General features: G+C 42.5%; 2 protein-coding genes across 7 annotated transcripts in view; both read right to left on the reverse strand.

Moving 5' to 3' along the window:
* Positions 1-3,259: 3,259 nt before the first annotated feature.
* On the reverse strand, positions 3,260-19,279 carry LOC308114534 (myelin basic protein-like). 6 transcript variants are annotated; one of them, XM_080471484.1, is made up of 6 exons: positions 18,694-19,061; positions 10,899-11,003; positions 10,727-10,753; positions 10,421-10,450; positions 7,465-7,554; positions 3,260-4,776 (listed from the first exon to the last, which is right to left on the reverse strand). In XM_080471484.1, the coding sequence occupies exons 1-6, from the start codon at positions 18,811-18,813 to the stop codon at positions 4,744-4,746; spliced, it is 405 nt and encodes a 134-aa protein (XP_080327610.1). In that variant the 5' UTR covers positions 18,814-19,061; the 3' UTR covers positions 3,260-4,743. The 6 variants fall into 6 exon arrangements, with proteins under 6 accessions (XP_080327610.1, XP_080327615.1, XP_080327611.1 ...); XM_080471485.1 differs by having other exon boundaries at positions 3,463-4,776; positions 7,477-7,554; positions 18,694-18,828; XM_080471487.1 differs by lacking the exon at positions 10,421-10,450 and having other exon boundaries at positions 3,463-4,776; positions 7,477-7,545; positions 18,694-18,828.
* Positions 18,694-23,512, reverse strand: part of LOC308114532 (myelin basic protein-like) — a 67,582-nt gene continuing 62,763 nt past the window's right edge. Inside the window, exon 4 of the mRNA XM_080471474.1 lies at positions 18,694-19,287. Coding sequence (XP_080327600.1) covers positions 18,992-19,287 — 296 coding nt within the window. The 3' untranslated portion in view covers positions 18,694-18,991. The remainder of the gene's footprint in view (positions 19,288-23,512) is intronic.

The following is a 23,512-nucleotide window of genomic DNA, read 5'->3' on the forward strand; positions in this document are numbered from 1 at the left end:
AGGCGTTTCATCTGGTGTGCCACATGTTCAGTTCCTCGTAAGGAGACGTTCAGCAAATTCTAGGAGCCAAAAGTTATTTTCTCAAATTCTTTTTAACATCCAAACACCACCTATTAAGTCTCGAGTCACACTGATGTAAATATTAGGTGAATGTGATCCTGGTTCCTCTATAAAAGCAATATATATACATATATATATATATATAAGGATTACTGCATTGCTTTGCAGTCATTGCGTGAGGAGATCATTTTAGATGGTATATTGGTTTAAATTAATCACATGGAAAATATAAACATTTAATTAGAAAGAACAAACCTGCACATTTTCCAAGAAAACATCCCCTTTGTTATGATCCCAGGGGTGATGGTTTGAGGCTTGAACACAAAATAGACTTTTCGTGATCATTTGTTGAAACAAAGAAAACTCTTCACTGCCCTCCGACGCTCGATCTGCATCTTATAGTAGAGAAAACTATTTATCGCACGCTCCTGCTTTTTCTGATAATAAGTACTGAAGCCTGTTGCCATTTTTTATTCATTTCCCTGCAGATGTCACCGTTCAGCTCGGGACGTTAAATCGGCACGAAAAGAGCACCCTTAGATAACGCTGTCACTTTAACTGTAGATGGCTTTAAAACTGATTAAAATGTCATTTGTCAGTTGTGCCAAACGCATCAGACCGTCACAAACAGAACTGCACTGTTACAACTGCTGAAATGTTTCTGCTTCAAACACCCACAAAGGTTTAACTCAAGTCTTTATGGAAAACTAATGGACCGACTCATCCGCTGTCACTTGTTTCATCCTCGATAAACTCGAGCGAGCTTTGACTGACTCTCGCTTCATAGTTACCAGACAAACTTTGCTGGTTTTATAGTTCTAATATTTTAAGAGACACATGTTTAATAAAAAAAAGTGATGATGATAATAACGACTATGCATTTTATTTATAAGTGTCTTTCAAGGCTCTCGGGGTCAAACAGCTCATATTTCCAAGTAGAATAAAATCCTCATATGGGCTTGTATGAGGGGATTTGATGCCAACAGGAGGAATTTTATTTCTTCTGAGTTTGTAAACGTCATGAGTAAACTAAGTTTTTACCCCCTGGAGACCGTCAAAGAGGAGGAGGATGCAGTGGGGTATCAGGCTTTGAGGAGAGGTAGAGCAGGGTGTCATCCGCATAGCGATGGAGACTGAATCCACGATTTCTGGAAAAAACTAATGGTAGGAGTGAAAAAAAGAAAGAAGAATGGGGCCCTGGACGGAGCCCTGGGGTACACCACTGCTGTATGTATTCCTCCAGGTCAAGATGAATGAGAACAGTGAATAAGTCCAGAATCCGCTGCAGTCATTGGTGATCTTTATCACGGGGTCTCAGTCGAGTGTTGGAGTTATTATTGCTGTTCTGAAGGTGGAGGAAATGAGCTGGAGGAAAAGTAACGACGTCGACGACGAGCAGGGATAAAGAGGGGAGACAGTTTAATGAGGTTTGTGGGAAGCGGATCCAGTGGAGAGGGTGGAGGATTTGGACCGTATGATGTCAGATGCTGCACTAATAGTTGGAAATATCGAAATGAAAAAAAAATGGAAGATGTGAGAGGAGGAGCAGGGATGGAAAAATAATTACAGGAAGATTCCTTATTACAGTTGATTATGAATATTTCAAACATTTTTAGTGAAAGAATCTATAAAACTACTGCATTGGATGGTGGAGTCCATGTGAGAGCTTGTGTCAAAGTTATAATCCTATATAGTTTGTGATTTTGAAGTTTGTTCACTACAGTTTGTTTGAACGATGACCATTTTATCATCTTTTTAGCTGTTTTACCTTTTAAGTTGATTTAGCCATTTTCCTTGCCATTTTGACACTTTAAACCAGGGATGTCGAACATAAGGCTCTAAACCGAGAGGCTCCAATCCGACCCACTGAGCCACCAAGCAAATGCAAGAAATATCAAGAAAAACAGTTTTTAAAAAAAAAAAAGACATTTTCTTAGGAGGAGCACCACAACTCAACACCGAGACCCGGTGCAGTCAGCTCATACTCTGGATCCTGGACTTTCTCACCAACAGATCCCGGCAGGTCCGTGAAGTTCGCGGACGACACACTTCACCTGTCGAGACTGTGGAGGTTTGGGGGCTCTCTTTTGACAACCGACTGAGGCTCTCCTCCAAAATGCAGGGAATCCCGAGGAAGTACCACCATGATGTACCTACTCTGAAGAGCAAAGTCCTTTTCATGTAACTGACATTTTATTACACATTCATTTAAAGTCTTTTAGCTTCTCCACATGCTGCTGGTGTCACTCCGTCACCCTGCAGAGGACAGGAACCGCCCGCACAGCAGTGTGAAGGTGAGTTCTAATATTCCTGGACTTCCTGTTCACCGCCTGAGCACCATGTACGAGTAGCAGGCATGGGGTCTGCCTCGTCGTATTCGCAGTGACTCGGTTTCCTCCATTTGACTTGCTGCCGTCTGGTCGCAGCTTCCGCTGTCCAGGCCTGTGAGACCCTGAGAAGGAGAGTGACCTTTGACCCCAATGTTGTTCTCCTGAACTTATGGTCTCGTGCAATTTTTCCTTAGATGTGTTACTTTAACTTTACTTTACGCTGTGCAGTAATACCACTCTGCACATTCTGCTGTTTTATATTGACAATACTGCCTTAACTCCCTCCACAGCACGGTTACTGGCAGCAGGCCAGCTTCTGGATATAATTTGTAGATTATCCGTATAATCTAATTGCCTTTTCTTACTCTTTTTAACGCCATTCTGGGATATAAATCCATTTTTTTCCTGATTCACATCTTTTTCAATGCTCCTCACCGATGCTTGTTTGAATCTAAAAATGGTTTAGTCTTGCCTCCTTTGCGCGGCAGGCACACGTTAGAGCTGCTCTGTCCTCATACAAATGTTTGTTGACGACGCTTCAATTGTTCCCGCAGCTTTAATGTGGACACGCATGACCCTGTTTATAAAAGGAGATGAATCCGTCCCATTGTGTCTTCGGAGGGAAACGCACTCGTACTTGCAGCGGCCTCGCCGGCCCTTGTGCGTCCGTACACCGCGGGATGACATAACGAGGACCCTATACACCACTCCAGCCTGCAAATGACGTTGACACGGTGAGTGTCTTTTTTTTTCTTTCTTTCTCTATGAAAAAAAAGAAAAATGTCATAATTTCATTATGTGCTTTGACCTGACCTACTGGTTTTTGTTTTCTCATTGACAAAAGAGGAGAAACACACACACTCGAAGCCCACGGGATGAAGCTGGTTTGATAACTTCTTTTTTTTATTTTATTTTAATTTATTCTCAGTTAAGTGGCTGGTCATGTTTTATTACACATACACTGAACAGGCAGATGTTTACATTCATTCCAGGGATCCATTCGCATAAAAACACACTGCACAGCACTCACAAGGCTCGAGCAAACAGTAGGAGGGACGGACGCCTGCTTGTTGGAGGTGGAAGACGATGTTTTCAACAACTTTATTGGTTTTGTTTGTTTTTTCGTACAGAGTACACAAACAGTTTAGAACGTGTGATTACAGAGTTAGCAACTGAGCACCTTTTTGAAATACAGTTTTTGTGTTTCGAACACCAACAGAAGAAGGGAGACACAGCACATTTGTGTTTGGTAGTCAGAGAGGAGATGTTCTTGGTTTCCAGTGTGTGTGTGTGTGTGTGTGTTTGTGTGTGTGTGTGTGTGTGTGTGTGTGTGTGTGTGTGTGTGTGTGTGTGTGTGTGCTGCGTATGGGAGGTAACGATGAAGACGAAGACAAAAAGCATCAGGTCTGAATCCGGCTTCACGCTGTGGCACCGGCATCAGATTCAGAATATTTTAAATGGAGGAAAACTTGACGTTGAGGTCACTGGGTTACAAGACAGGAAGGTGAATTAGCGGGAATTATCTCGGGGACTGATAAAGAATTGATTTAGAAGGTTTAGAGGTGTAACTTTTTACCATTAAAAAAATAAAAAATAAAAAAATCAAACTCCACAGCCAGTCTCTGGATGGCAGACGTACATTGACATGACACAGACGACGGGACACTTAAGTACAGTGAAGAACACGGAGGGAGGAACTCAAGCTGAACCCGGCTCTCTCGTTAACGTCAAACCAAACACGTGTTAAATCTTCAACGCTTCGCGCAGAACAGAGTCGGGGGGGGGGGGATTGACGGAAGACGGAGTGGACGGGACAGAAAACCGCTCTTCTCCGGAACCAGAAGCGACCCGGTCTTTTCCCAACAATCGGCGAGCGGCAATGACGGTCAAGTCAGTCGGACTTGCACCGGCCCTCAAGACCCTCGTGCGCTCCGGGTCGGCTCCCCGAGTCCAGCCACCATCGGTTAGAAGGAACGACGGAAGACATTCGTAAAACTCAAGCGTAGAATACTTAAATATACATGAGGAGAGAGCCGCGGGGCCGGGGGGGGGAGGGTGAGGGGTCATTCAGGCTGCACATGTGAGCGGCTTCAGGGTCAGCAAACAGTTTCACACCGATGATCTGCAGGGGGAGGGGGAGGGGCGAGGCAGGGCGAGGGGGCAGATTGTGTCGCTGTCGGTAACGGGGGAGAGATGAAGGGTTTTAGCGAGCATTAGAGTGTTAACTGAGGCAAAAAGGGGACATTTTTCCTCCTCTTCTTAATTAAATTTTTTTTTCTCTTTTTTTCTTCCCCCCCACGTGCTGTTGAAGGTTTGCCCTCGTGCCGTCGGCAGGGGTTCGAAGGGAGGGGCTTCAGCGTTTGGCTGGAGAAGCACTCCTGCTTCCCTGTGAGACACACAAGAAACAGTTTGTGAAAAAAATGCAGGCTTCAGCTCCAAAACACCACATCCATGTTTCCACTCAGCACGGGACCAGACACTAGAACTCGTTGGAGCAGGACCCCCTGGGGGGCGGGGGGCGGGGCTAAGGACCACAGGGGACCTTCAGACTTCAGCCCTGTTTGCGCCACAACATTTTCAGGTGAAAACGGAAAACCTTTCATCACGGAAACAAATAGACGTTTTCAAAATGTTGCCGTGTAAATGAGAAACTTTTCTGGAACGACAAAGCAAAAATGATCCGTTTTCACTTGAAGCGTTGCCGTGGAAACGGGGCTTTTCTTTGCTCCGAGTTTGTCAGAATCAGATTGGAGCAATAAAATTGAACTTCCTGATCAGCTGTTTGCATGAGAAACTTTTGAGTCATTCAGCTATTTTCACTGACCCTCATTAAACCATGCCAACAAACCAGTTGGAGTTTGTCACACTAATTTTCTCAAAAAACTAGGTTTGCTTGTTCACATGGAGTGTTTGGGCAGATCAAGCACCAAATGAAATGTGATGCTATGGCGATGTGCTGGTGGAGGAAGTCATCAAGCAGGTCAAACAAGAGACTTGGAGCAAATAAATCAGAATTTAGTGAAAGCAATGGAGAAGAAAGCAACATGGGAGACGATCTGGGACGACTGAAGGACACCTGAAGCTATTCACAGTGTTGAATTTATCCACTAATGAAGTCTACAAAGAGAAGTTGTGTTGAGCCAGTGGAGAACATGTTAAAAAGACCAACGCAAACAGGCGTTTTAAATCGTACTTTAACCTAAAGAAATCCCACATCAGAGGTCGGTTGTAAAAAGAGGAAATCTTGAACTATGACATAAATAAAAAACATTCCTCATAACAACATAAACATTGTCAATCTTATCATGAAAATCTTCTTCTTCCATCCTGCTTTAGTCACACAGACTTAAAAGGAAGCAGGAACCTTTCCTGAATCAGACTGAATCTTCATGTATTTCTCCAGCGGCGGTACTCGGTTTCACGTCGCAATAGAAAATGAGGTGCTGATTTTAATTGAAAGTTAATCCGAGTTTATGCTCTATTATGTTTGTATTGTGATGGAAGACCGAAAAACAAGCCTCCCGGAGGCTGGAAACCTCCAGAGCCGTTTCCTCAGCCACTCCAGAGCAGAGAGGGACGTCTCTCCACCCGTCGTAATCACTGAAGTAAGTCATAAGAGTTACAGCCTAATTAAACTCTGAGCAGGAAGGCGGCAATCTCTTTTCATAACAGATGAAAACTAATCAACTTTTGAGGGCAAGCAGTAGTGAGAGGAGCGCTCAGAGTGCAATAAAAAGATGAACGTGTGAAATGTTGGCTGAATGCTAAACGGAACGATTAGGATCAAAAGATTCATTGTGGAGGTCTGAAAATCATTTAATGACGTTATGTCAAAACATCGGAAAACTCCCTCCAGCTTCCCCTGCAGCTACGGAGCAGGAAATACGTTACACGCAATGTTCGCGTTTCCACGGCAACATTTTGAAAACAGTGTCCTTTTACATGGAAACGGCAGAATGAAAGAAAGTTTCTGTAATGAAAGTAGAAGCATTTTAGGTAAGTTGCGTTTCCATGGAGACGGAGCGGGAGAATTTTCAGTGGCCGAACACTGTTCCCATGTAAACGGACACTGAAAACTTTCTGTTTTCTCTTAAAAACGTTGTTGTGGTAAACGGACCCTCAGGCAACTGGCTTTAGAATTCAGTTGAAATGAAATTTCTTGGTTTATGATCCTAATAGTCTCTAAGATGGAGGTCTGAAAGATTTATTAAGAAAAGAGACGTTTGTGTCGCTTTCCACCAAAATAAAATGTATCTTGAGCCGCAAAAGATATTTAAGCTTTTAAAATGTGTCTAATTTCTCTCACAGAGTTTAAATAGAGCTTACTGACATTTCATCACTGCAATTTAATTCTATTATTCCATTTTAAGCTGTTCTGTTGTAATTTTTTTTTAGCAATTTCACCTTTTTTTGTTTTAGAATAGAATAGAATAGTACAGACCATCTCCACTCCTTGGTGAGATTATCAATCTATTATCAGAATCTACATTCTAAATTAGACCTTTTAGAGTGTAGATTCACTTTCTTTCATTTAGAGCACTTAAATGTTGCCATGCTGATGATAACCACCTCCTCGATGCTTCACACACTTAGATTTGTGACATTTAATCTGGAGGATTAAAGTCTTGTTTCTTCGATTTCTCAACTTTCTTCATTGCTTGTGTCATAATTTTTGTGGCCACTAGAGGGCTCACTTTCATTTCCGCACTGCTCGGCTTCTACTGCTAACAATTCGGCGGGCACTACTTTCTCTAGAGGTCTCATCAAATACACAAAAATGCACAAGCAGCGTTTCCTCTTGTTAGCGGTAGCTCTCGTGACTTTATCTCAGGGACCTTTTATCTGCGGGATTATATCAGCGCGGGCAAAACAATTGCTGCATCAATCTCGCGTCTGAAAGCAGCGGTAATGAGATTATGATGTCTTCGAACGCACGGCGGGTTAAAGCGAATCGGTTACTCACTCGGCTGCTGACATCATCACTGAGACCGGAGAGGGAAGAGGAGCGAGAAGGTGAGAGCAATCTCATTGAAGGACACTGGAGAGAAAGAGAATCCTAGATTTCTCAAGCCACCGTCTTTCTTACCATTTTGAAGATCCTAGTCAGGGTGCCTTTGCCGTCCCCGGCCTTCTTGGCTTTGGCGGACTGTGACTTCTGGGAGCCCTGGAAGAGCGGGAGAGGAGTGCATTAGAAATCTCTGCGCGAGGCTTGAGACGTGGCCGGCCTTCGCACAAGAGATTCACTTCCAGCTCAGCGTGTAGAGAAGCAGATGCAGGGCCTGATCTACCAAAAGGTTGCACGTAAACAAGCCCTCAGCCCGACGTGAAGAAAAAAATATCCCACGTGTTTCACAGAGCAGCGCAAAATACAAGGACAAATGTATGCAAATAGATAAAAAGACAATTTGAAATGTAATTTTTTTTTTCTGAAAAAGCTTGCATTCTTCATTATCGGGTCTCTTCTGACTATGTTTGAAAAGAATCTGTGTAACAACCAATAATGTGATCGTATTTGACCTTTTTTAATGTAATGAAGCCCCATAGTGTAATAACCAATAGTGTAACAAGATATTTGATCAATTATAATAGCATTTTCCAAATATAATTGTGTGGAGATTTTTCTATGTTATTAAAGTAGCATTAAAATTAATCCTATGAAAATATAATAATTACTGCCAGGAACGTGAATATACATAAATAAGGCTGCATTTCTTGTAAGATTTGTGCAGTTTACTTGAAGAGTAAAGACGTAGTTCTTGTAAGGGAACAAACTCTGAAGCTTTTACGATTTCAATAAATAAAAAAATGGTTCAAATCACTACTTTACTTTATTGGCCATTGGCCAATTGGTTGCAGCAACAAGATGCACACATTTTGCTGTTAATATGTCCGGAGTCATTTCCCTCAGATGACTCGACAACACTTTTATCTATTGGCCCCATTTACATGTTTTCAAGTGAAAACACTTTGCTGACACACCCCTCCGCGAGGCTTCGATATGTTTGATAACGTCCTCCTCCAACACGTCCAGCTCTACCTTTCTTGTTCTGGCTCGGCTCTCCATTCATTAGCAGCTTCCAGCTAATAATCCTCATGTAAACAATATCTAAAGTAGACAAAACCCTCCGTTTTGTGCACGTCGGTGGTATTCCTCTTAAGTCCCCTGCGGCCTGAAGGGCACAATCTGTTTACACCAGTTCGACATACTTTATCTTAATAAAGAATCAGGCCCATATAGTTAGAAGACGCTCCCTCTGCTGCAGAGTGAAAAATAAATAAATAAGGGGAAAATACTAACATGCAATTTTATTTCAGGCCCGTTTGATGCGGAAATTATGAAGACATTCATCAGATTTATTGCCTGAATTATGCATGAGTGAGGAAATCTACAAAAGAGCAGCAGGTAGTGAAGGTGTTTTTAATTTTTTTTAAAGGGCAGGAAACCTCATTTGACTTTCTAGAGCGGTGCGTGAGTCATGAATATTACTGCTGGAACTGGAAAACATGACTGCAGGTGCAGAGCGTGATGGAAGAGCAGGAAATCAATCATTTGCAATTAATCAAATAGATTTTTTTCAGGCAATGTAGAGGATGACACTTTTATCTCTCAAAATAAATCGAACAAAAAGCCATCAATGGATTGATATCAGTATTTATTACTGTAGGAAATCACTGCAGTGGAAAATTAAGCAGAAATGATCCCACAATATTCCTAATGTTGTAAGTTATCAGGCTGTTTTAAGCTTATTGCTGCTTGAGAAATGGACGACAATGAATGGATTAGCTTATTTTGACTTATATTGGAAGGGAAAAATAAAACTTTAGACACACGCCAACATCAACTTTACAAGTTACGATATCATTTATTGAGGTTTAGTGCTGTAGAGATTCACACCGTTTAAAAAAATGTCTGGGCTGGTAGTGGATAAACTTACTCAATTATGAGCAAAGATTTGGATAAGCTTGAGGCTGTGAAAGTTTATTCAAAAAAATTAAAAAATCTGTTTTACTGATGTCCTAGATATGGAGTTTTTGTATGCATTGGGTACATGTTTAAACACACAAAGTCCATATAATCAATTATGCTGTCAAAGAGAGGAAATATAATATTGTGTGCAGCACCAACAGCCACAATCATGCAAAAAAAATTATAATTTAAGAGCTGTTTAAAGTTAATGAAGGTAGAAATTACTTGAAAAATGACATGAGATTGCTGAATTTTAGTGTTGAATGTTAAGATGTAAGTTAAAAAAAAGATAAAACTATAACAACACTAATAAAAAAAATATATGCAACAACAACAATAAAATACTAATACTACTTGTACTACTACTACAACTAATACTACTAATAATAATGTAATTCATGAAGGACATAATGTAAGATTATTGTTAGAATATATATATATATATATATATTTTTTTTTTTAATTGAACTAAATATATATCAAATCTAAAGACAGACAAACAAAATGTGATCAAATACCCCTCCCATTATTTTCATTCCCTTCTCCCCTTGAGTAATACCTCATGGTCCCTTATCGGAGCCTCTATTTTTTCCCTTTTAGCCGCTTCACACATGCACCAGGACATGAAATTAAGTGCCAGTAAAGCTGCCAAATGAAGCAGAAGGCAACCGGCCTTCGGCCGCTCACGGTGGAATTTTGTGAATGAGAGGAGGCTGATGAAGAGGCGTACGGGGCCCGCGTTATCATGAATACACAACGACGTGGATAAAGTCAGCCGGCGGAGCAGCAAAAATGGCCTTGATGTACTTGAAAATGGCCTGATGGTGGGAGGAAATGAGGGCGTTATCGCTGCGGCGTGGACAGATGACCGAGGCTTAAGTGGATGATGGAGACTAAATGGACGTCATGTTCGTAAAGGCAGCGCGAGGCCGTGACCTCGCTTGCTCTTTTAAGTTTAATTAAGCATGATATCGCCGTGTTTGTTCAGTTGGTGGCGGTGGCGGCGGTGGGTGGGTGGGGGTGGGTGGCGGTGGGGGGGGGGGGTGTTTATCGGACCACCTACCAGGCCCATCTTGGCTGCTAGTCCTCTCCACTAGGAGGGCAGAGAGACAAGAGACAAAGGAAACAGATAGAGAGAGAAATGTGTCTTACTCAGCGTAAAGGCAGGATGGGAAGGAGAGGAGGCAGGTGGGAGAGTCCGTCCAGAGGGGGGGAGGGCGGAGGGGGAGGAGAGGTCACAGAGAAGGGAGGAGGCAGGAGGAGAGAGGAAGAGCCAAACACATTCACAAGTTTTTATGTTTCTGTTCAGGTTTCTCAACAGATTCATGAATGAAGCGTGTGTCGGGTGACGGCGTGAAAGCAGACTCACCCTAGACTTGGGGGGGGCGGGGGACACCTGGAGGGCCGATTGTGACGGGAGGCAAAGAGGTTGGACAGAGTTAGCGACAGATCGGAGGAGGGGAGAGCAGACAAACACGGAAGAGCAGAAAAGGGAAGAAAACAGCAGTGACGGCCTCCGGTTGGTTCTGGTGTTTACTCACGATCGTACGGAAGAAATGGACCACGGCGTTCTCGGCACCACGCTTACGGGGGGAAGTCACGGAGGCTTTCTGAGGGGCTGGAGAGAGAGCCCCCCGGAAAGAGCCCTGGAGAGAGAAGGACAGGGATGGTACACCTACTGCTTCAAATATACAGACCTCTCATTTAATCTGGCACCAAACTACCGAAGTCAAGAAAGACAAGAGAGCTTATCCTTTCTACGTCGCCTCTGCTCGCTCGTGTGGAATCGTTGGGCTTTTCTCTGTGAAAGTGAGAGCACTGTGTAGTTTTTGGCGCTTCATTAAAAAAAATATCAAAATGGATTGAATTGGAGCTGATATTTTCTAATCCAACCATGCACACTTTTGCACTGAGAACAATGTGATGTAAACATGCAAGCTCTTCAAACTGTTTTAATTTGTTCTCTCTTTCTTCTCTCCAGGAGTCTAGTGTATTATATGTATTATATATATACGATACAAACCCAATTCATGAATAATTAAAGCAAGCACAAGCTCCTTGTTTGAAATTAAATGGCAATTTGGAAGGAAAAATTATAATTGTTTTATTCTATTCGAACACTGAAGCAGCCCTCCAATGAGACGACAGTGCCGGCCGTGACCGCCCCCTCAATCTTGGACATTTCCAACAGAATCCAAAATGTTACGTTTAATGCCTCATTAGTTTTTTTGTAGAGCATCTAATCTTGTTATTTCTTCTTGACAAGGCAACTATAGAAATACTTAGTGAAGATTTTCTGGTTAGAAAATGGCTTCAGATGTGTGTTTGACTGAGGCGACGACGTTCCAAGCGAAAACGTTTTTGGACTTTTCTTTTTAAGAAAGTTTCATGCTTACACGTTTTGAAAATGAAGCCCAACGACATGGAAACAGAAACGCTGAAAACGATGTCGTTTTCATGTCGTTTTCATGGGTGCTGTTTTTGTCATGAACCCACACACACACACACACACACACACACACACACACACACACACACACACACACACACACACACACACACACACACACACACACACACACACACATACAGACGCACGCAAAAAAGCAAAATGCTCTAAACATTAACAACAAATTCACATTCGCATGAGTGAGTGTTAACGGTAAAACTACCAAGTCCAAGGAGAAATTGTGTTTTTCGCCCCGTTTCCATGGAGACGGAGTCCATGTTGAACTCCATCCCCGCTCCACATTAACACCTGACGTATTCTCGTCAATCTAACTTGATGGACCGACGTTCTTCGCCTCGGAGCCGCCGCGGGTCTTGACTTCTAAAATGTCACATCGCCGCCGTCATAAAGAAAAATTAACAGTCATCCACTTTGCAACATCGAACCGCTGCTAAACGCCACACCGCAAACAACGCCCGCCTCATTAACTTTTATCGGCCGCGTGTTTTGGCCCCCAATCATCGCAAACAAATTAAACCGAAGCTGCTCAAGGTGTGAAAGGTGTTTTCTCTTTAATGGGTTGTTGTGCTAAAAAGCGACTACTCCAAGTTGTACTCTGACAAAGACGTGGCTTGACGAGGTTATTGTCCTCTGGCTTAAAGACCTGACTTTGAAAATCTTGCGTTTTAATTAATACTTAAGAGGGCTAAAACTAAAAACCCCACCGGTTTTAATCAGGCAACTCCACAGGCGAAGAGAATAAGCCCTCCAGAAACAACTACAGCCAGCAGAAGCCTGATTTTCGCCAACTCAGTGTGTGTGTGTGTGTGTGTGTGTGTGTGTGTGTGTGTGTGTGTGTGTGTGTGTGTGTGTGTGTGTGTGTGAGTGTGTGTGTGTGTGTGTGTGTGAGTGTGTGAGGCTAATGTGCCCATATTCATTCTTTTTCTATGACCCCATTAACAGGCAGTAATGCAACGTGTGTGGCGGCGGCGGGGCCACGGTGTTTGGATTCAGATCCATTACCTCACATCAAAGACCCCAGAGATCATCCGGAGTGTCGGGGGTGGGGGGGTGGGGGTGGGTAGGGGGGGGGGGGGGGACTCTCACTGGTGTCACCCGCTTCAAGTTTGAAAAACGTCACAAAACAAAAAAAAACAACAACAGGTGGATGAAACATAAAAGGATCTGTCTTGTGTTGTATCCCTCGCTCCTCGATGTCAGTGTGCCGCAGATCCTCGTAATGACGCCTCTTCCTTTCCCTCTTACTCCTCCATCAAAGGAAGCAAATGATGCTGATGTTGTTGTGATGATCAAGCTGCTCTCTTTAGGGCGGTTCATTTCAACCGAATGAAATTATGTGTGTGGCTCCTTAGATTTTGGATTCCCCTACATTATGGCGAGTCCTTGAAAGAGGCAAGTTATGATGTTGGCGACGGAGAAAAGACGACAGTTTTATCTGTGACACAAACAATTTGTGTTTTTCTTTCTGTGTTGTGAAGGTTTTTCTGACGTATTCATAGACTTTTTTTTTTTTTTTGACGAATGCGAGTAATCCAGGGTTTCTTGTGCTGTTGAAGGATTTTTTAAACAATGCAGGCTTGTCGCTTTAGCGGTTAGTGTCTCTCTGGTCCACGTCATTAAAAGTCCTTATTTTCATTTAAAACTAAAATCTGTGATGAATAAAGTTTAGTGACGGCTGCTCTTTATAATCAATTTATTTACTTTGGGAAGGCTAAACTTTCAAAAGTAAAAAACAAACGCAGCTGACCGTGAGTAACAGTTTTCAATAAGAAAAAGATTTAGATTTCACTTAACATGGAAAATAGTTTCCAAAACTAATCATATTATGATTAGACGCCACAAGTTGTCAGCCGTGGGATTTGAACCTGTGAACTCCCAGTCCCAAGTCCGCCACTGCCTAAAACCAATACATCCATCCACTGGAAGCAGTTTGGGGTTCAGGGTTATAGTCGAGGTGACACTTCAACATACTGTGGCGATTGGGAATTGAACCTACGACCTTCGGAATGAAGGATAACGGCTACCGACTGAGGTAAAATGGGGAAAAACTCCCACTGATTCAAATGTAAAAGCAAAACCCTATCAGTAGTACCACAAATGATAATACCAAATAAATCTTTTCATATATAGTTGTTTTTGTATAGTTTTTGCAGTGTAAATGTAGCGTACTATATGTAGTCTTTTATTTTGTGGTCAGGGTATTTCAGATTTAATTTTATTTGTCATTATTTGTAAATTGTTTAAGCATGTAAATTGGGTGACAATGGTAAGAACAACAATATTTATCTAAACCCCCGTCCCGGTTGGATAAGAGCCGGCTCCGCTGAAACGTTTTTTTTTTTTTTTTTTAAATGAATTCAATTTGACATTTCTGCAGCTCATTTGGAGAAATCTGGCATTTTCCCCGACACGAACAAACATGGTTCACAGCTTCGAAGATCTGGAGGTGTAGAAGAGGAGGAGCACAGATTGTTGCTCTCCTCAGTGTGTGAGCAGGAGTGAGAAAAAATAGAGACTTATTTTAAAGTCACGCTCGGAGAAAAGGGGCAGCTGAGGCCTCGGACGTCACACAAACACCTCCGACTTCTCAGAGGCACGCATGGAGTTTGTGAAAAACCTGTTTGGTGGTGGAACTTCCTGATCATTTCTCTAAAGCTGAGATAGAGACCGTCAGTAAAGATTATGATCCAGTGAAAGACTTTCCTCCTTGTAAACACGCAATCCGCGACTGAATATTCCATTTTACAGTAAAGCCATAAAGCTAATGCTGTCTAGTGACGGATTCACATCGAGACCAAAATACAAAAAGTTCCTTTTCACTCAAATGTTTAACTTGAATTATTGTTGAAAAAAAAAAAAATAATCATCTATTTTGTGAAATTAATGTGCAGTAAATGTTGCAAATGATATGAAAATGACCTTATGTAAACATCATTCTATTCATCACACATATAGTTGTTTTTTCCCCGGTTTGAATCATTAAACATTCATTAAACATAATTATATTAGAAATTTAAAGGAATGCTTTAAAGTTTTCAGTTTGCATTTCATAGAAATAATAGAAATTTCGTGTAGAAATAACAGACTTTTTCTGCTCGATTTTAAATGTTGTTAGTTTTTGGCGAAAACGTGAGTGGAAAGTTTTGTTTCCCCCAAAAATAGCCCCAAATTCTTCTATTAACTTTGAAATGCTCATAAACCTGTTAAACAACAAACTCCAAAAAAACCATAAAATGAATGTGTCTGAATGCAACAGAAGGAAAGCATGAGGATTATTTAACTATGTTGGATTAGGTGCACGGTGGTTATTCTATGGTGAGTTTGCATGTTCTCTCCTCCTCTGCGGAGCTTTTCTCTCCCAATACAAACACGCTTGTGACTTCTGCATGCAACGGTTTTTTGTATTCAAGACGAACTTGTCTTTTTTTAATCCCAAACCACGATTTAATTAATCAGCTGCATTTGAGTTTTCTTTTCTCCTCTTCCGCCTCATTGAAATAAGTTTATTTTCCAAAGAAGCGATTCACCAAATTCCTTATTAGTGAACCAATGAACAGTCTGGGTTGCGCGCTGCTCGTTCACGCGTGACTGATAAAGCCGCCCTGCCGACACGTCTGAACTATCATCCACCATCGGCTGGCATTCCACCGCATCCTCTCTCTTTTCTCTGAACAATCGTGCGTCTCACTGCGATCGTAGAAAATAAATATATTTCAGTTTTTTTCAGTTGAAATGAGCCTCAAAAACTCTTTCAACCACCCTGAAGATCCTGCTGGTGACACAGCTTTATCTTTAAAATATTCTAACTTTTGGTTACTTCATCCTCGATGCACATTAAATCAAAGTGAGGCATGGGATCACTTTGACACCCCCCCCAGGGAGCGCCAGAGAGTTAGAGGAAGCAGGAAACTTTTTATGTTTGATTTATGAGAAGAAAACAAAATAACTGAAGGGATTAACTTTTTATTCTACTAAACTCTCCAATTTTTTCAATGATTTATTGTAAAAGACGAGCACCTATCTCTGGATCCCCGCAGATGTTAACAAAGACATGTTATCACGTGAAACACGTGAGAAAGTCGGATCATCAAACAAACATTAGTACTGACATGACGCATGAGGGTCAGACTGGATCTTTTTGGTTAAAACTCTGCGCCTGAATCTGACTCAACCGTGTTATTCAAAGATGACTCATCTTCCAGTCTGACTGTTACATGTCGTTAGCGTTGCAGTTAATATGTTTCACAACAAACAAACAAACAAACAAAAAACAAGATAAAACCACCAGTGTTGTTGTTAAAAGAGTTTTAATCAAGCAGTAATCCAGAGAGCGTAGAACAAGGATCAGGTTAGGAACAGCATCACCGGTCACAGCAGATACAACAGGTACGGTGTCCAGTGCGACAGAGAAAACACACACACACACACACACACACACACACACACACACACACACACACACACACACACACACACACACACACACACACACACACACACACACACACACACACACACACACACACACACACACACACACACACACACACACACACACACACACACACACACACACACACACACACACACACAGCTTCTAAGAATCTCTCAAAACACCTGAGGTGAACCAACTGGTGTGAGGGTGGGTGGGGGTGAGGGTGGGGGTGAGGGTGGAGGGGGGGTGTTGAAGCCCCCTCCTCACCCATAATCCCCACCCAAGACACTGGGGTTAAAGTTCAGTATCAGAGTTTTTGATCTCGAGCTCCTACGGCCAACGTTTGGCCGATTCCGTTTCCACGTTACACATTAAAGACGCAGATTAAGGGCGAAACGAACCGGCGCGTCAAAGTGAAGCGGGATACAAAGAAAGAGAAACTTCCACATATATTAGGATGACTTGATTTGGAATAATTTGAGATTATAAGACATAAACTAAAATAGAGTATCTCAAAATATTACAGGATTTCATTAGAGCAGATATTTGCTTCTTTTTTAGAAAAAAATAAAATCTAAATTGGAAGTCAGAAATATTTTCTATTGTATTCTAATTTTCTGAGATGCGCCTGTATTTTCTGTTACGTACAAGTTGTTTTTGATTAAATGCCCATGCATTGTTTGGGGTTGTTTTTACCCCTTGAATTAACACGTAATTATTCTGGTAATTTGGGAATGATTAAAAACCATTCGTCAGCATTTCCTGCGGTTGCATCCTGAAACCGTTGATTTGTTTTTGGCGTAATCCTGCAGTTTATCAAACTTTACTCTTATCTACATTTTTTTTTTTTTCAGATCACACAATCAAAAACAGTGAGTTTCAAACAAAGGGCATTTATAACAACAACAACAATAATAATAATAATAATAATAAAAAAGGTGTAAGATCCATAGTACATGAAAGCAACTCGGAAACACAGAAAAAGAAACATGCATTTTCATAAAACGAGCTTTGCGACTAAATACTGCGACACAGAAGACAAACGTCCGCGCGGAATCTGAACACATATGGCGGATTGGGAGAGCAAGCCGGAAAAACGTCTCGTCTTCATCGATTTTTGCAGGAAACGACAAAGAGTTTTCGTTCGGCAAGAGGCAGCGGAGGCGGGGCGAACCTGTCCGTCGTTCGTTTGAGACGCGAGCGCTCGTCACCTGAAGGCAAGTCCTCGGTGAATTCATATAAATATATCTCTTGCGCAGCTTTCGTGAACTTGTGATCGGTACAGAGTGAAAATCAAGCTGAACACTGCGCTCACTGGAAAGCTGCTCACTTGCTCACTGTTGATATTTATTTTCCCTGAATGTTTTCGAAGCGGAGTGAAAGCTCTGCGGCATGCTGCTCGGTAGAAAGTCGACTTTCAGCCTGGGCGTTGGCGTAAGGCGCAGGGGCGATGCATATTTTTCCCGCTGTGAAGTAATTTAACTGCAATTACGGTGCCAGAGCGCTCTGATTACACTCTGTGGGCTGGGAAAAGGTGGACAAGGGGGGCGAGGGGAAGGTCATAGTCAGAGCGGATATCGCCATCCAAGAGTTAAACCGGCTTCATTGCAGATTTCCTCTCAAACTACAACCGGCTCCTTTCAACGCTCTCGTTTCGGCTCCCGACGTCTTTAGCGACCCGAGCCGGGCGGTCTGGTTTCTCAATGAGCCGGTCATCCCCGCATGTCCAAGGCAACATGTTCTCAGTCTGATCCGGAGGATCGGTTTTAAAAGCTTACAAAGCTGCAATAATAAGATCTGCTTTTCACTCGACAGGATGCAGACGTTTCTCTATTCCCAGAGGAGGGACGGTAACAGGCTCTGATATACAGGATTATCATAGACTTGTGCAAACGGGAGCCGTTTTCTAAGAAAAGTGTCGGGATCCGTCATAAAATCCTCCACAGGAAACCAAACACTATCTACCGGGTTTACATCCCGATTATTCTTGGCAAAAAAAAAACCCACAAAAAAAAAAACACGCCGGCGCTACAGTTTCCCCAACGGCGTCAAACGTGGAGAGGCGTGCAAAGGAATTGTTCACCAAAATAAAAGGTTAAAACGGAGACGACGGAGCTGATTGTAACAATCACAGCCCGTTTGGAAACGAGAGTGAGGAACCACAAAACACCCCCACCCGAAGTCCCTCGGCCGGTGTCCGCCCGTTTACAACATCAGCTGCACAACGGCGACCACAGGACAGAGTCTCACTTCAGTTCAAAAGCCCCAAAAACAAAAAAAAAAACGACACTCAAACTGATTCTACATGATAAATACAAAATTCTTACAATGCGTAGTGAAGAATTCAAACAGTGGTTCTGGGGGTGAATCAGCCGAATGAAGGGAGAAGCGCGGGGGGTGGGGGGGGAGGGTGGGGTGTTTGGAGTCTCACCTTGCCCTTCCTCTTCTTGTCGCCTCCGAAGAACTTCCCGATCTGGTCCAGGAGGCCGGGGTTCTTCTTCCTCCGGCCCAGCCCGAAGGCGGCCTGTGCGGAGCTGCTTGCAGATGCCATGTTTTTTGTTTTTGGGTGAGCAGGTGTTTGTTTGTGAAAAATGTAAAGGGTTTGGTTTTTCTCTCTCTCTCTTAAATGAGAGGGCAAAAATAAAACTGACAGAAAGAGGAGGGGAAAAGAGAAAATAGAGGAGAAAGGAGGTAAAACTTCCCAAACAAAAAAAAAAAAAAAAGCTAGGCTAATCTAGGTCCTGTTCGGGGCTCTCCGACCCACACTCTGAAGCTCCGCTGTGCTCCTGGATGGTCTGCAGCTCGTCCGACTCGGAGGGTCGCTCTTTGAAGGTGTTGTCCTCTCGGCCCGGGGCATCTCGGGAGAAGAGGCGGGCCAGGTGGGGGCGTGGCGTGGCGGCGTCAGGGTCAGCTGTGCTGGCGGGGGTCCAGGGATGGCGGGGGCCCTCAGCGCCCGTGGAGTCAGTCACCGCCGGCTTCTCCGAGACGCAGCCATTGTTCTGGTTCGCATCTGCCTCACCCAGGCCTGCGCAGAAACAACAAGGGTCATCTATGGGCTCTGGCCTGCGTGGCACACGGCACAGCCGCCGCAGCACAAAGGGCGCCATTGACCAGAGCGAACCCTTCCTGCCGCCGCCGAGGGGCCGACACGGAGGATTTCTCACATTTTAGCTGGGGGGAGAGCTCACCTGCTCTGATGGAACAGGTGGGAATGTCACTACTGTTAACCTCATGACCAGAACAAAACTAAACACGTCAAACATTCACTCTTTACAAACTTCCAGGAACTGACCCGGAAGGTTTTCAACCGTCTCCAAGTCATCCCGGCGAGACCTGTGACGGTCAAAAGCCTTCGGTTGGCGTGAAGCTATGAAGCTACGTGACAATAGCGTGAGCTAAACTGGAGATGGAAATGCAGCCGTCCACTTTGACAGCTCGCCTGCCGCTCCCACAGCGGAGGACATCCAGTGCATTCCTTGCTCCCGAACAATATCCACACTGTACGGCCAGAAATGGTGGAGCGCCACGCCAGAGGATCTGCATGCAAGTATTGGCTGGAACAAGTGCGTCGTTGTCAGAGCCGCATAGTTAACGCAGGGAGACAAAGGGCCCAGTGTCACTAAAATAACTCCTATAAGTATGGATTTTCAGCCCGATGCACCGTGACACTTATCTGATTTGTGGCCGCGGGCGCGGCGGGGCCGCGGGAATTATTCTGCAAGCTACTCATCTGAATATGTTTTCTGGCCCTTGATTTTCTTTTGCCAAATCCCCCTGTCATATTTAAAAATAGCAAGTGGTCGGTGCAAACGTAATGAGGTTGGCTGTTTTTAAATAAAAAACATTTTTTAAGCTTCTGGTGTTCAAGCAAAAACCATTCAGAGGGATGACAGTACAGAGCACGTCCAGATTAATATCTGCAGCAATGTTTTCTTTTAATCTTCCAATCCAAAGGTTGGTGATTTCATCCCAATATCTTTCTGTTCATGTGCGAGACAACGAACCAAAACGGTCCCAGTGGTGTGTACTGCAATGCAGCCGTCACCATTAGTGTGTGAATGATTGTGATTGGAGCCATGTGAGTGATCTAGGTACCATTTATGATTAAACAAATAAAGCAATCAGTTCAAAATACCAGTCAAGCATCTAGCAAGAAAACAAACAAAGCAAATCATAGCTATACTTTCCCTGTACACTATTGAGTACCACTGTTGTAGCATTCATTATAACAATCAAGCAAAAAAAACAAAAAAAAAACTACTCCAAATGTGACTCACTATTTGGCTTATATCTAAAAAAAAAAAAGTCACTTGTTTGCTTTGCACAGTGAATATTTCAGTTTTTTAACACTGGGAGGAAGAGATTCAAGGGGCAGAACAGCAGCACTCGCCACAGTGTTCATTGCAACTATACCATCATATATCCTTTCGAATTTTTGCTATTTATATAAAAAATTTAGGAAGAAATGACAAACATGGCAGGGAAATGGTTTCGTGAGTTTTTGTGTCATTTACTGGGTTACTGATATGACAAGAATATTACTGAGGATATCAGCCTCCAAAATGAAGGTTTTATTTAAAGAAGAAAAAAAAGTCTGAAACATCTTTGGCTTCGTGGGAAAAGTTTGCTAGTCGAGAAGCAGTTTCTTTACTAATAATCACAATCGTAGGCCTTTTTTATATTACAAGGTTGAAAGGAAAAGTTCAGCATTTACGCAGGAATGTTTTGAAAACTATGTCCGTTTACACGGAAATAGTAGAAACGCTGAAAATTATGTAGTTGGCATGCCAGGCCACAAGATGGTGCTGCAGTTTGTTATTGGAATGAAAACACACACGCGCAAGAACATAGAGAGCGAACAATACACTGTAAACACAAGCAATGGCGAGTACATGGACATTCCAATGGGCAGACGGTAAAGTTGGATTGTTGCAAGATGCTGTTTTCAAAAAGTTGCATTTTCAGTGGAGCCGGGCACTGTGGTAATGTGAACGGACACCCAAAACACAACCGATTTTTACGTTTTCACTTAAGTTGCTGTGTAACGAGAAGGCAACAAGCCACGACTCTTTTACAGATACCAGGAGAAAAGAGTCTTATACTTACATAAATCAATTACTGTGCAATGTGCATATTAAATAAGGATTCATTGATTAAAAAGAAAGGAAAAAGATGAACAAGAGGAATAATCTTTTGGGTAATTAATAAACTGAAGCACCGGAGAGGCACACGGAGAGAGAGCACAGAAGTGATCATTTTATGATTATTCCTTTGTTGCTCATATTTCGTCTTTGTGAAGTTTTGTAGGAAAACCTCACAAGTCACAGCATCTCTCAGAACTTTCGCTGCTATATTGTAGTAATACTATTCAGGCTGTGTAAGCTTTGTCAAGAACACTTCCCAGTCTAATCTCATAATTTCAGTTTTCTCAAAGCCCTCGTGGGAAAAAAATCAATAAAAAAGTGTTTCAGCATAAGCACAAGCTTTGGCTGTTATAAAAATCCCTTTAAAGATGACGATGTACCTCATTTAATCCCATACTTGATTACTATTACTGTACTAGAATCACCAGCTTGTGCTACCATAACAAGCCCAGTGAGTAACTGTGTGACCGCCCTCAGAGGGTCGGTTCAACAGCCTCTATAAATAAAACTGGTCAATATCAAACTGTTGAAAACTGCTCTCAGGATCTGATAAATACCAGCTAATTATTATGATATCAGTTTTTTTTTTGTTTTTTTTTTAAACCCACATTACTCGATCAGATTGAACTTTTTAAATAAGTTTTTTTTTACTGTAAATTTAGCCGCCAGCCTCCAAGAGTTCCTGTCAGGTTTTTCTTCATTCAAAATGTCCCGTATCTGTATTCACTGTGTTTCCATCCACGCCTGAAGACTAAACCATAACTGTGCATCTCTTCAGCTCATTTCTTCCTCTGATCTTTGACAAACTGTGTGTCGAGTCCGAACAAACCTGCTCACAAACGTTCAGCTTCAAAATGAAGATGTCTAGAAATCTAGACACGTGGGTGAAGTCATCAGTCACAATATCGCTGCTTTCAACGCTGCATCACTTTAAGTTTTGGCTTTCTAAATACATGTGTTTCTATTAGTCTGTCTTTTGAGTTTCAGACAATCTGAAGTCTTTCCTGAAGGTTAAATGAGGATATTTATCTCGGTGTTATGTGTCGTCCCCATCTCAAACATGTATTTGACTTTTTAAATCTTTTAATAAAATCCCTTCTGTTCCTGGAAAGTTTATAGAATCTTTTATTGTCATCACCTGTATGGAAACATCTGCAATCCGAGCGACAGGTCGCCATTACACCGACCTCCAAATACCTGCATTGTGAGAGGTGCACTATAATGCAGTATTCACTTTTGTTGAATAAAACGTATGTGCGGTGGAATTTACGACGACCTTATTCAGTGAAAATCCGTTCATGGTATTTGCTCGACTGCCACATAATTTCAGCATAATTTATCGGGCAGCAACATGACCTGGCCTACTCTGCTTCCGATTGGCTCGTCAGCCCTAATACGAGCCAATCAGAGGCAGAGTGGGGCGGGTCTTGGCTTCATTAGTGGTACTAATACGAGTACTGACTGAAAAAGAGGAGGGCATACACCGCACAGCCTGAACTACACCGCTGGTTCCGTTTCATTTATGGTGGCCGCCTCATTTGCAGAGGCCGTTCGTATTCGGCACCACAGACCTCGAGTTTGTGATGCAGGCACTGCAAATTTTTGAGAAGCTGATATAGAAGGTAATAAATGTGTTTGGAGAAAAATATTGGACAAAAGTTTTCAGTCGCATAGCTTCAAGCTATCGTTGTTTAATCAGAGATTGCTATATATATTTTAGAAAACTCCTTCTGACATTTAAGTCCCATCCAGTGATTTTCCATTCTGCTTTCATCCAATTGTAACCTTTCAGAGGCTGAGGTCTTTCTTTCACACTGCTAAATAAGGCGCTATGTCAGCACAAAACAAAGTCCAAACCCTCGGGTTATTTTACACAGATGGATATTTGTCGATGATCTAAAAGTACATATTTGAGCAGGTGTTTGTTTGGCTCGTGAGAACTGTGTTAGAAATGATAAAATACAGTGTCAGGTAGCCTGTGTCCACTCTGTATTAATTACATTCCTTTGACAAATGAGAAACACCGAGCCACGAATTAAACTTTAAGAGAACTTCAACACTGTAAATCACAGACAATAGACATTTTTTTGCGGTATACCACAATCC

This window comes from Lipophrys pholis (genome assembly GCF_963383615.2).
Source record: "Lipophrys pholis genome assembly, chromosome: 9".
NCBI classification, from domain to species: domain Eukaryota; kingdom Metazoa; phylum Chordata; class Actinopteri; order Blenniiformes; family Blenniidae; genus Lipophrys; species Lipophrys pholis.

Bases quoted from the DNA above. Each gene is read 5' to 3' on its own strand.
- LOC308114534 (XM_080471484.1), bottom strand. From the start codon at position 18,813: ATGGCATCTGCAAGCAGCTCCGCACAGGCCGCCTTCGGGCTGGGCCGG. The intron at 11,004-18,693 runs GTGAGACTCCAA...TTCTCTCTCCAG, and splicing joins ACAAGAAGAGGAAGGGCAAG to GGCTCTTTCCGGGGGGCTCT. The intron at 7,555-10,420 runs GTAGGTGGTCCG...CCGCTCTTCCAG, and splicing joins TAGCAGCCAAGATGGGCCTG to GGCTCCCAGAAGTCACAGTC.